The 14149-nt window shown below is 34.4% G+C and overlaps 1 protein-coding gene across 1 annotated transcript; it reads left to right on the top strand.

Annotated features, from left to right (window-relative positions):
• Nucleotides 1-10504: 10504 nt before the first annotated feature.
• Nucleotides 10505-13849, top strand: LOC106448255 (patellin-6-like). The gene is made up of 4 exons (XM_013890170.3): nt 10505-11558; nt 12353-12477; nt 12574-12715; nt 13404-13849. The coding sequence occupies exons 1-4, from the start codon at nt 10860-10862 to the stop codon at nt 13665-13667; spliced, it is 1230 nt and encodes a 409-aa protein (XP_013745624.1). The 5' UTR covers nt 10505-10859; the 3' UTR covers nt 13668-13849.
• Nucleotides 13850-14149: the final 300 nt, after the last annotated feature.

Genomic DNA, 14149 nt, shown 5'->3' on the forward strand with positions numbered 1-14149 from the left:
GACCCAAATTGGACCACACAACAATTAAAACACGTCCCTAATTAATTATTATTTAGGATAACCAAAGGATTAACCTAATATGGTGAAGCAATGTTGTTAGTATCTCCTCCGTACGTGGAACCTTCTGAGAAATATTGAAAGACAGAATTTAATCAGATTAAATATATACTTTCAGATCTTGGTTATGCATATACATGTGGTGCGGATGGACCGCCACTTATGCATCTTAAGATATTTGATTATGGTTTCTACTATTAAGCTCACTTTTATAAAAGTTATTGGACAAAACTTATAAATAACATTAACTAGATTTTTGTCACAAAATAGTATTTAAAGAAAAGAATTCTAAAATAGCATTTATTAATCAATAAAAACACTAAATTACCCTACATCTTGAACTCTAAACCCTAATTTCATGCACCTCTTAGAAATTGAACCCTAAACTCTATCACTAAATCCTAAACTCAAATATATAAATATATTTATTTTATTATTTAATGAATACTATTTTAGATATTTTTTTGAACAAAAAACTTGATTTAATATTATTTGAAGGTATTTTCAAAACGATTGGCTATAGCTGCCTAATTCAAATTTTATTGAAATCGTTAGGTATGGTTGCTGGTTACACAGTTTGCAGTTGCACATGCTTGTTACATGTTTTTGGTACGAGTTTGCGTGTGAGTTTATATAAACATCTACTTTTCCTTAATGTATTAGTATAAGTTCTTAGAGCATCTCCAAGAAGACTTTATTTTTTCCTCTATAATTTACATTTAAATAGAGTATCTCTATTATAGAGTTACTCTATTTTAGAGTGATATATAAAAAAAATTATAGCATACCATTGGAGACGGTCCTCAATGAGAGCGATGCATAAGACTTATACGGCGTGCTGTTGAAAATCATGCAAGTAAATATCTCATACTTAAATTACATATACATGTCATACGTAAAGCTACTATGACCCCAATTAGGTGTTCTCAACATCAATTTCATGTCCCCAGTTACTAACCATTAATAATAATAGTCGATGTTCCCAACTGAAGCGGAAGCGAGATCCATGTGTAAAATGTGTAATACGCGTAGAAAGAAGATATAATAATGGTGTCAGATGATAAGTTATGTTGTACCCCACAAAAACAACTGGAAGAATAATACATGCTCAGTTTGAATATAACTCAATTGTCGATTCACATTATAGATTTTAAGTTCGGAATAAAGTGGCGTATTTACATTCGTAAAAGAACAATGTGGATTTGTCGGGGGAGATGTATGTATTAGACTATGTTTCTAGACTTCTAGTGTAGGTTGTGTTGTGTGGTCCAGTTGTTTCTTCGAGTAAGTAAAGGACTGTTTGGTAGGTCAAGATAAGAAAACGAGTTCTCTTGGATTTTGTAGATGCTCAAAATAACAAGAATAACTTAGTACGATAATATAATTAACCAACCCACATGACCAATTGACCATACATTTACGTCTAAATGTTCTACATTTAATACTCTTTTCTACATGATCATTGCAAGGATCCTCAAATCCGTAATGTTCCCAAATCTTAATATACCATTCTTCGTGATTCAGTATCTATCTCAAACTCAAACTCAAGTGATATTATGGTGGCAGTCATACGGACATCCCATATAAAATTAACATTTGTTAACTAAGCCCAAAATGACTAACCTCGTCAGTCATCACTTAACTCGTTCATGCTTTATAAGCAGGCCTTAAGGTTGACAACATTTAATGTCTTTTTATATCACAATACATTGGGTTCCCCCTCCAGACCAAAGCTTCTTTGTTAACCTATTATTCTTTTTTGCAATAGTCTGAGTTTAGAGAGAGAGAAACTAGATCTAGATCTGAGTTTCCGGCCGACGGGTGGGCTTCCACAGCCACCCGTCGATCTGATTTACTGTTCTGTCCTATGTCCTTTTTTTCATCCATTGTTTTCTTGCATGACCGGTTGGGGTTTGCGGTATCCCTAGTTTTGGGGTTTTTGATTGGTTTTCTTGGTTCCGGGAAGTGGAGGCTACTTCAGATCCGCAGACGCCGGCTGATGATTCCGGAGGTGGAGGCTCCCCATGCTCTACTCTGCCGGCTTTTGTTGACAGTTATGTCGTCTTGTATCTTTTAAAGATGAAGTTATTTAGTCCTTTGAAACTTGAGATTTTCGAGTGTGAAATTTCTTCAGTGGTTAGATTCGATGGGTGGTCTTAGCGGATGAGATCTCCTATGGATGGTGAAAAAATTGGTGTGAAGCTTTTTTCCCTTGTGTGGCGCTCTATGAGTTGGATGAGATCTCGAACTGTTCGAGTGATGCTCTCCAATGTTTGGAACACAGGGACAGAAGAGGAGGATGTGTTTCCGGTGGTGTTCTGGTGAAATTTCGATGGTGACTCGGTGTGAGTCAAGACGTGACGGCTGTGCGGCGTGTCCGGGTTACAGAAAACCCTAAACGTGTGGACCTTTTCTGGGTCGAGTAAATGGGCTTAAGGCCAAAAATGTTTAAAAAACTTTGCCTTTTGTGTTGGGCTTCTTGTAGTTTTGGGCTGAAGACCCATGTTTGAAATGCTTTAGTTTGTCCCATATGTTTCGGGCTTTATGTTGTTGTAACTGGGTTTGGCTTAGGCCTTGAATCTTTAATAATACATTAGATGGAAAAAAAAAAAACCTATTATTCTTTCTTTCTTTTTTTGTGAACAAACCATTATTCAAATCTGAAAATTTAGTGTCACTGGACTTACAGCCAACGTCTCACATGTTTTTGTTTCATGAGCTTCGTTTCTTACCCGAATTTCCAAACCCAATGCATTTATAAGAACCCATGATTCATGAGAATTTATGATAAGAACTTCAACATCTTAGGCTTTCAAAGCGATTAATTTTTTTTTTTAATGAATCAAATCTATTAAATTGCAACACAAGTTTTAGAAACTTCTACATCAGTTCATCATTTACGTGCATACTTTACTTCTTTATTCAAATTCTTAACGATTCAACGAGTTTTAGATAGAGTTGGGATGAAGGACCGTGAATCAGAGGACAGAGCTGGTGGTCGAAGGGGAAAAGATAAAAGGAAAGAAGAAAAAAGCAGAGAAGATTCGGATCCCATGGTGGCTGTGGGAGGAGGATTAACTGAACAAAATTATAATCAACTCAGAAAATCTGATAATGAAAACATTTATTTATTTTTTAGTGTTAACGAAAAAGAACCAAAAGAGGATAAAACGTTCCACAAATCCAGCCACTAATTTTCCCAAATCATATAAACAAGTTACCACTTATACAAGTCTTTGGTACTAAACGAAATTGATAGAATAAGTCTAATGCCCCAAAAAAAAGTAATTTGCTGAAACATAGACAGAGGCTGTCTTTCCCGTATGATTAAAGGGTACTTATTTACTGTCCCACTGTCTCGCTAAGTTAAAAGTAAACTCCAAAGGCAAAGGTTTCAAACATTGGTAAAGCAATATTGTAACGGCCTGGTTCCTGGCCCAAAAATTTCCCTAAGAAAATGTGCTTCTTTACGGCTTATTTGGCAAAGACCTAGGGTTTTCTCTTCCTCTTCCCTATAAAAAGGAGATGCAGCCTCCCTTTTTGCATCACTCAGAAACTGAAGCGAAGCTCTGCAGAGAATTTCCGGAGACCAGAAACCCTAGCCGTCGAGCTCTCTCCCCTTCTCTCTTGCGCCGCCTCTCTCTCTTTTCTCTCTCTCTCTCCTCGCCGTCGCACGCTCTCTCTCTCTCTCCTCGCCGGCGCCGTGTAGTGGTGGTGGTGACCAGATCTCAATCTCTTCTCCCTTGTCTCTTGTTTCCAGATCCAGATCTAGGCTAAGATGGAGTGTCTTGAACCCATCTTGTTCTCATGTTCTGTATACTCCTGGAGTTAGGTTTGATTAGACCCTGTTTGAGAGCTAGGATGATAGAACATGGTTAGTACTAGGTTGATAGATGAATGGATCATGATGCATAAGAACCCTCATATTGTTAAATGGGACTTAGTAAACTGAAATGGAGTTTTGGTAGTGATGATCGATTGGTGATTTATGCTTGTATGTTTGGATGTGTAGTCCCATGAGTGGTTTGTGATTAAAGCTAGGATGCTAGAGAGAAATGAATGCTAAGGGGCTACACATGGGACTACACATCCAAACATACAAACATCAATTACTAATCATTCATCACCACAACAACACAAGACAGTTCATTAAGTCCCATTTAACAGTATGAGTGTTCTTATGCATCATGATCCATTCATCTATCAACCTAGTACTAACCATGTTCTATCATCCTAGTTCTCAAACAGGGTCTAATCAAACCTAACTCTAACATAAAGGAGTATACAGAACATGAGAACAAGATGGGTTCAAGACACTCCACCTTAGCCTAGATCTAGATCTGGAAACAAGAGACAAGGGAGAGGAGATTGAGATCTGGTCACCACCACCACTACACGGCGCCGGCGAGGAGAGAGAGAGAGAGAGCGTGCAACGGCGAGGAGAGAGAAGAGAGAGAGGCGGCGCAAGAGAGAAGGGGAGAGAGCTCGACGGCTAGGGTTTCTGGTCTCCAGGAATTCTCTGCAGAGCTTCGCTTCAGTTTCTGAGTGAGGCAAAAAGGGAGGCTGCATCTCCTTTTTATAGGGAAGAGGAAGGAAAAACCCTAGGTCTTTGCTAAATGGGCCGTAGAGAAGCCCATTTTCTTAGGGAAATTTTTGGGTCAGGAACCGGGCCGTTACAAATATGTCCACAAGAATCAGCACACTATAGGTCCACCATGATATCAATAAACGCCAAAACATTTTTATATTTTTTTAGTTTTGATTTTTTTTTTACAGAACTTAGTCACTTTTTATAGAGATGCTTAGAATAAGATAATCACAAATAAAATATTGAAAATTTAGAAGTTAACATTTATATAATTGACTATTAAAGGAAGAAGAGAAGTATGTATACAAAAAGGGGGGAATTATAATATACAAAAGTAGGAATTATAAGTTGAGTTCTTAAAAGTCAAACAAAAAACAATAAGTTCAGTTGAAAAACACGGTTTGTACAAAAAAAAATTTAATATGGAAAACTTTAAAATGCTTTTGATATAGGTTTTAAATTTTGTAACTGTATCAGCTAAGAAACCATATTTCAAAAATCTGAGCATTTTTGTATTTATATTACTCTTCTAGAAAAGCTAAAGACCTCATTAACAAGATAGGGAATAATGATTTAAATTTCCAACTGTAAGTTTCAGTTACAGATGGTGGTCCAACGTTACTATAGTATTGCCATTACACACATTGGTAATAACTATTCGTTTAGTTAAAGTTTTTCAAATGATGTTAATTAATTGTTTAGTTTGTAGGTTATGGGAATGAACTGGAAAGTATAAAGTTGAAATTTTTTCAAAAAAAAAGTATAAAGTTGAAATCGCATGGGGTGGAAAGATGATTAATTTTCGCTAACTAACGTATATTATATGCTAATTGATCAGATCCCCAGATATTCTCATAATCATCCTCCCTCTTATTATGTTGAAACTTGAAATAAAGTGGTGACCGTGAACTCCTTTTGCTTTTTAGAATCTATAGGAGAGTAACAAAAACTTTTTACGAAGTTATTAAGGTCTAATCCTTTTTATTATTAAAGGAGAAGCAAAAATAAAAAATAACTTTGAGGTAAATTATTTACAAATAGGCATGCAACTTTTAACCAGATTCCAATAGGAGATGTCAAGTTGATGCATTTTGGAAGGACAAGAAAGAAGGAGCCGGTTGGGGGTTCATCCTCTTCGAAGATCAGCAAGTTAAACTAGTGGGTGTAAGGAAAGGAAGCTGCGCCTTGTCGCCATTGCATGCTGAAGTTGAAGCTAGGCCTTTGCTGGGAAATGAAAGAGACGAGACAGTTTGGTGTTAATGAGGCCTGCTTCGAATCAGATTGCCAACAACTGACTCGCCTTATTCAAACCCCGCAGGAATGGCCAGCCCTAGGGCCAGAACTGGACGAGATTGATTTTTTTAGCTCTGAGTTCTCTTCACGTGCTGAAAATGTCCGTGTGGACTGCCTCTCAAAGGCAGGACGATCACGAGCTTCAGGTTTCTGTTTCTTGGATACCAAGACCCCCCATGGCTAGCTCATGAAGCTTGCCTGTTTGAATCTCTAGTTACCTAATAAATTTGTACTTTTGATGCAAAAAAAAAAGATCCGAATACCCAAACCGGATCTGATCCAAAATGGACCGATTCGGCTCGGTTTCGGATCCATGAGATTTAGTCGATGGATAAAGTTATGAATATCCATGAGTATCGGGGGTGGGATTCGGTTTATATCCGGAACTGTTCGGGGTACCCGATTAATCCGAAAACTCTATGTAAGAACGTGTACAATAGATGATTTCTTTTACTTTTCAAGTTTATAATCGGTGATTCTATGTTAAATCTTGATATTTTATGTATAAATGGCAAAAAATCATGAATCAAATGATGAATTTCAGTCTGCAACCCTAAAGGAAGCTGCAAATTAGGGTTTGGGAAAAGGAGGCACAAGGAAGCATATGCAGAAAATTGCAAAATTGCCATTCATTAATGAAAAACTAAAAAAAATGGCATTCGGACCCAAATTGCCAGATATTTTAATAATGTTTGTGACCGCTGGAACACTATAACAAATTGTTTAAATTTCTCAAAGTTTATAGAGATATTTACATTTTGGGTTTTAAATGGTAAAACCGATCCGGAATCGACCAGAACCAAACCAGATCCAAACCAAAATTCAATCAAGTACTATTTGGATACACTTTCTAAATAACCGAAATATCTAGAACCGAACGGATCTTATCCGGAATCTACCCGATTACCTGAAATTGCAGGCCTATTTACAAGTGTGTTTTGCATACATGTCATAATGAGAGTCTTTCTCAATCTCTTTTGATCTTTACCCTTTCATAACTAGAGTATTTACTAAATTTGTCACTGTACTGACATATTATATTTAATTTGACAATGCTTATTTTGTAATGATTTTTGCTTATTTCCTGTGGGATTTTCCATACTTAATTATCAGCAGCATTTCCATTACATGCATGCATTCTTAACATTCATAGTTGTCATTAAAAGAAGAATTGAGTGACGAAGGAAAAGAAAGGTTTATGTAAAAAAAATTGAAATTTTTAGAACATCAACTATGATTTTTATTTTTTAACCAGAATATGTGCAGGCTCTTGGTTAGATTACTGACTCAAAAAATATGCTTGGATCGTCAACATCAATATGTAGCTCGAGAAACTGATTCAATTTTTCTCTAAATAAACTAACTCAAAAATAGACATGTGATTTATAAATTTCTATCATATTTTTAGTAGTTTGAGACTTTGTTAGTTATCTAATTATGTCATTCTTTTTCTTTATTGATACAGAGAAATAAGATCCATGCGACAATGAAGAAATCTAATTTGTAATAGAAAAAAGGTTTCAAAAAAATAAAAATAATCCAATTTGAGTCACAAAAACATACTAATACATATTCCTAACGAACACTATATTAATTGTATGAAATAAGATCTTGCGCATGTCTTAATCTAGTTTAGTATATCCAAACCATTCCTACCAAGGGGACTTCTTTTCCTTTTTTTTTTCACTTTGCTTACAACTATCTTTTTTCGTTTCTCAATAGCTTTGAGTCTTTGATTAACACTCCTCTTGAATTGTGTTTCTGGGATTTTATGGTTATTGACATACATAATTGCGATTTTACCCAAAAAAATAAATCATAATTGCGATGAGCAATCTCAGGCCAACATAGTTTTTTAGTATCGGCCCAACATATTATTAAAGGATATAAACATTTTTGGACTCATTTAAAATATTTTTTTTAGATTAAAATAACAAAATGCAAGTAATGGCTCCACTTAGAAACATTTAATCCATTGTAAAAGAGTTAGTGATTAGACGACCATCTCCAATGGTTTACTTTTTTTTTTCAAAATAGAGTAACTATATACTCTCTCCGTTTCACAATACATGATGTTATTCTTTAGTGCACAAAGATTAAAAAAATTATTTTCTCTAAAAAGTAGTTTTAAAAATATAATTTAAAAATCATTCAACCAACTACAGAAATGACTACAACATCTAATTGGTTACACAATTTTCAATAAAGTTAAAAATAATATAAAAGTATCAAAACATCATCTATTTTGAAACAACAAAAATCTTATAAAACATCATCTATTATGAAACGGAGGGAATATAATAGAGTTGGTTGTTGTTCTAATGATACTTTATTTTATAATGGAAAATAGAATAACTATATATAATAGAATTGGTTGTTGTTCCAATGATATTTTATTTTAAAATGAAAAATATAATGATGATAAAAAAAAGTTATTCTATATATTGAATGAAAAACAGAGTAAAATAGAGTGAGATTGAAGATACTTTTACATTACCAACAACTTCCGTAAATTTAATGTCCTTCGCATATTTTACATTTTAAGCACAAGCGTCTTATATTTTAGATCGGGATCGACCTTGCCGATAGAGCACTAAATATAAGTTTGGAAGCTAAAAAGTAAATAGGTTATCAGTAGTGACAATATACCAATTTGTTGAAACAAATAAAAGTTATGATTGGTGAAGAGTGGTTTAAGTTTTGAGTCTTTTACGAGTAAGTTTCTACATGGTTCAAGTATTTAATTTCATTCTTGTATAATTGTAAATTCCATGCATCCGTTTACCAACAAACAAAATCTATATATTTTCGCATTGCACATCCATATTTCATGTAGTATAAAGGAAGACATCATCGTGACAAACAAAAAAGGAAGAGACATCGTACATGAAACATCTAACTAAAACGGTCTTCTCTCTATTCAAACATCAGTTTTCAAAGGAGAACATTTGAAGAGTTATTTTCATCCTTTTGAAATGTAAGAAAGTTTCACAGAATAATACAGTTGCACTTGTACAAACACCACCTAAACCTAGATATCATTCGAGAAATAAGATAAGAGCATCTCTAATCTATAACTTCATTTTTTTTTTCCAAAATGGAGTAAAATTGAAATTAAGTAAAATTGTTTCAACTCTACTCTATTTTCTACTCTATAATGGAGTGATAAACAAACAAAAATAGATTACTCCATTTATGTAGTAAATTTTACTATGGAGTGAGATATAAAATTGGGTTGAAACATTCCTTACTTTATATTCACTTTTACTTTATTTTAGAGAGAAAAATGGAGTAGAAATAGAGATGTCCTAAAGGTGTCTTTGAACGTATAGAGTCCTTAGAATTTTGGTGAAAGAAACCAAAAACAACAAAAAAAAAACAAAAAAGCAGCTCCAAAAAAAAACACGGGAAGAAAAGAGAAAAAGTGGGACCCATTCCATTCGTAGAAGAGTAATTCTTGGGTTCACCCCCTAAGGTGAACCTCTAGGTTCACCAACCAATAGTGTTTGATTATTTGATATTTGATATCTTTTAAAAAAGGAAACAACATTGAATTTTCAAATAAGATTATCTTTTTAAAATAAAACAATAAAAATACATAAAAATAGTTACAAAAATAAATAAATAAATATTTTTAAGTCTTTAGTAAAATACTAAACCCTATACCCTAAATCTTAAACCCTAAACCCTAAACCTTAAACTTTGGATAAACTCTAAACGTTTAAAAATCTTAAACCCTAAATCATACATTAAAAACTAAATTTTAATAACACTAAACCCTAAATCCTAATCACTAAACCCTAAACCCTTGGGTAAACTCTGAACCCTTGGATAAATCATAAACTCTAGAGTTTAATTTTAAATATTTTTGATTTACAGTTTATGATTTATCCAAGGGTTCAGAGTTTATCCAAGGGTTCAGGGTTTAGTGATTAGGATTTAGGGTTTAGTGTTATTAAAATTTAGTTTTTAATGTATGATTTAGGGTTTAAGATTTTCAAACGTTAAGAGTTTATCCAAAATTTAAGGTTTAGGGTTTAAGATTTAGGGTATAGGATTTAGTATTTTGCTGAAGACTTAAAAATATTTATTTATTTATTTTTTGTAACTATTTTTATGTATTTTTATTGTTTTATTTTAAAAACATAATCTTATTTGGAAATTCAATGTTGTTTCCTTTTTTAAAAGATATCAAATATCAAATACTCAAACACTATTGGTTGGGTTCAGCCTAGGGGGTGAACCCAAGAATTAATGGACCATTCCTTCTTCTCATTATTATCACATCTTCCCCCACGTTACCCATTGCTGCAACTCACGCTCACTCTCGCGCTCCACTTCCATCTCTCTCTTTATTTTCCAATTTCATTTCATATTCAATCAAAGTCATGTTATGTAAAATTTAAAACATTTGATTTCACACACATATATATATATGGTCAGGTCACTAGGGGCGGAGCTAGTGCATGGACAATGGGGGCATGTGCACCCTTAATATTATGGATATTATGCATTTAGTAAGCAAGATTACAAAAAATTAGCTAGGAAAATGGTTAGACTGATGTTGTGCACCCACAGATGTCTCAAGTTCGTTATCCCTATTGGCATTTATTTTAATTTGTATCAGATGTGCACCCATAGGAACTTTGTTCTAGCTTCGCCCCTGAGGTCACTATCAATTTTGTACAAAACAAAATATATTTTGGAATTATAGTTCAGTAAAAATATTATTTATCAGTTTTTAAAAAAATATTCGTAGAAAGCCGCGTCATTTCTGTTCAAAATCAGAAATCACAAGTCACGCCTATATCTTTTCTCTATATCTCTCTAGCTACCGTCACTCTCACTCTTCCCCTCTGCTTTGCTTATTATTTCTCCTCCATCGATAGTCTCCTTCTCACAAAACTTACTCAAAGAAACAATGGACTCTTCACTGTCTCCAACCCCATTTGATCACCAAAACACAGAGCCAAAGAAAACCTTCACGACCTCTCTCACCCACCTCCGCTCCAACCACTTCAAAGAAGACACTTACTTCGTCTCCGAACTCAAACCCTCCGAGGCAAAATCTCTCCAAGACCTCAAACACAAACTCTCATCTTCCTCCTTCGCAGCCTCTTCTTCCATGTGGGGGGTCCCGCTCCTCGGCGGTGACGACAGAGCTGACGTCATCCTCCTCAAGTTCCTCAGAGCCAGGGACTTCAAAGTCGGAGACTCGCTGAGGATGCTTGAGAAGTGTTTGGAGTGGAGAGAAGAGTTCAAGACCGAGAAACTGACCGAAGAGGATCTTGGTTTTAAAGATTTGGAAGGTAGAGTAGCGTACATGAGAGGGTACGACAAAGAAGGGCATCCCGTGTGTTACAACGCGTACGGTGTGTTTAAAGAGAGAGAGATGTACGAGAGAGTGTTTGGTGACGAGGAGAAAATCAACAAGTTTTTGAGATGGAGAGTTCAGGTTTTGGAGAGAGGTGTTAAGTTGCTTCATTTTAAGCCTGGTGGTGTTAATTCGATTATTCAAGTTACTGATCTTAAGGATATGCCTAAGAGAGAGCTTAGAGTTGCTTCGAACCAGATTCTTTCTCTCTTTCAGGATAATTACCCTGAGATGGTTGCTACTAAGGTAAATCTTTGGTTTCTCTGTGTTTTCTTTTTAGTGGGTTTCTGTTTCTTTTGGTAGACAAGAACTTGAAACTCGAAATTATGTTTCTGTACTTGTTGTCTGAAAAAACTGTCGAAATTATTACGGTTTTTTTCATGTGCTTTTGCTATGTTTTGCGTGTTGGGTTGCTTGCTAATCTCTTTTTTTTTTCTTTTTTTTGAAAGAATTTTAAATTTTATTCACTTCAAAAAACCTTTGTACAACCTAATCCTTGCTAATCTCTCCCTCAAGAAATAAAGAAAAGTCTTAAATGCTTTGTAAAAATCTGCTTAATGGGATTTAAGAAATCTTTTCCTTAAATTCTTTTTCATATTAACAAGTAGTACTATTTATAGCTGTAAACCTTGGAAACTTGTTGGTTTATTTGTATGTTCTTTCTTACTTTTGTTCAAATTTTGAAAATGGAATTAAGAAATACTAATAAAGAGTGGTTTTAGATGTTTCTGTGTTGGCATCATTCTCTAGCTTTTGTCTTCTACTGCTACAGTTACTTACACTGAAGGATTCTGCGTGGCCGTACGCTTAGCTTATTAAGAATCAGTCTCCATTCACCATCACATTTTAAAAATATTTGACCAAGACTATGCATTATATCTAAATAACGCATTGCCCAAACTAAGACTGAGTAAAAAAAATACTAGTCTGCTTTTGGAGTTATAATGAATCCATTTGTTTGTTTCTTTCCATATTTGTAGATATTCTTTTTTCTTTAAAGAATGTTAAATTTTATTCAGATAAAAAAAAAACTTTTGCAGATATTCATCAATGTGCCTTGGTATTTCAGTGTGATCTACTCAATGTTCAGCCCTTTCTTGACTCATAGAACAAAGAGCAAGTTTGTAATATCCAAAGAAGGAAATGCAGCCGAAACACTTTACAAGTACAATCTAAAAGAAAACATTTTACATGCTAGTTTATTTTGCTAATTGCGCTTTATTATGTTTTAAATTTGCATGTACCAATTCTGCTATTTCAGGTTCATAAGACCTGAAGATATTCCGGTGCAATACGGCGGCCTTAGTCGTCCTACTGATTCTCAAAATGGACCACCTAAACCCGCTTCTGAATTCTCCATCAAGGGTGGTGAGAAGGTTAACATTCAGATCGAAGGCATTGAGGTGATATATCAATAAGCATTTTTAAAGATACTAAAGGCACTAACCGAATCGAAATTTTTGGTTTTTGGTTCAAGTTCGGTTAGGAGTTCTGTTCAGTTCGGTAGATTTAGAAAAGAAAATTCAGTTTTTGATTTGATTTGGTTCGGTAGGTAGTTAGTTTTTGTTTTTTAAACTCTAACCAAAGCTATATGAAACCAAACCGGAATCATATCCAAATTTTAAACTAAACTAACCGATTATTGAACCGAGATTTTGTTCGGTTCAATTTGGCAAGATTTTGTGCAAACCAAACTTACCAAAAACTGCATTACAATCAAACTCGCATGCCTAATACTGGGGTGATTGGTTGGGATGTAGGAAGTGACTTTAGCTTTAATTTTCATCTGCAGTCTTAAATACTACCAATCATGCTTTATTTTAGTTTTTAAAGCTACAACCAAAAAACTAAATCTACAGCAAAAATATACCAAAAATGATTGTAAAAATCTTATTTTCTAAAGCCACATCTTTTTAGCTTTAGGAAATTTTAAAGTTACATCCCTTAAAGCTAAATCAAAAAATTTTACAGACTAAATTCTAAAGTAATTTTTTTACATTTACAGCCCAACCAATCACTCCCACTAAGTGAGTTAAATAAAAATGATTTGATAAATTATGAAATATGTGTATGTGGATTATGACATTACAGGGTGGAGCAACCATATCATGGGACATAGTAGTTGGAGGATGGGACTTAGAGTACACGGCAGAGTTTGTTCCAAACGCTGAAGAGGGTTACGCGATTGTTGTTGAGAAACCAAGAAGGATGAAAGCTTCAGATGAAGCTGTTTGCAACTCTTTCACGACAGGAGAAGCTGGGAAACTCAGTATCTCGGTTGATAACTCTTTGTCCCGCAAGAAGAAAGTTGCTGCTTATCATTACACTGTCAGAAAATCTACTACAGCCGTCTAAGACCTTCTTGTTCAGAAGACGGGTTTCTTATTACTACTTCGTTTTGTTGTGTTGTGGTTTGTTGGCTCAACATTTGTGTTGAACTGGATGTCTAAATATGCGAGATATGTATAAAAACAATGATTGTATGACATTTAATGTTTGGCTTAATATTTTAACATTAGATTGAAAAAGTAGCAAAATCTTGTATGCTTCTTTATATTCTCAGACGTTTGACCAGCAGTGCTTATATTTTAAACATTGTTGAGATTGTTCAGGACCAACAATGGTATGTACGTAGTTTGTCTCTGTTGCATTCTCAGTGACAAGTATTGGGTTTGTTTGCCTTCAGAAAGCCACTGACAGTATTAGGTTTGTTTACCTTCAGAAAATGAACTCAGGGTAGAATCTGAGATTTCGGAGGCTCTAAACATTTTCTTAAGAAAGTTTATAAATTTATTTTTAAAAATTTAAGGGACTATTCTTGTAAAATACTTCAAAAA

The sequence above is a fragment of the Brassica napus genome, chromosome A3, assembly GCF_020379485.1.
Source record: "Brassica napus cultivar Da-Ae chromosome A3, Da-Ae, whole genome shotgun sequence".
Classification (NCBI taxonomy): Eukaryota; Viridiplantae; Streptophyta; class Magnoliopsida; order Brassicales; family Brassicaceae; genus Brassica; species Brassica napus.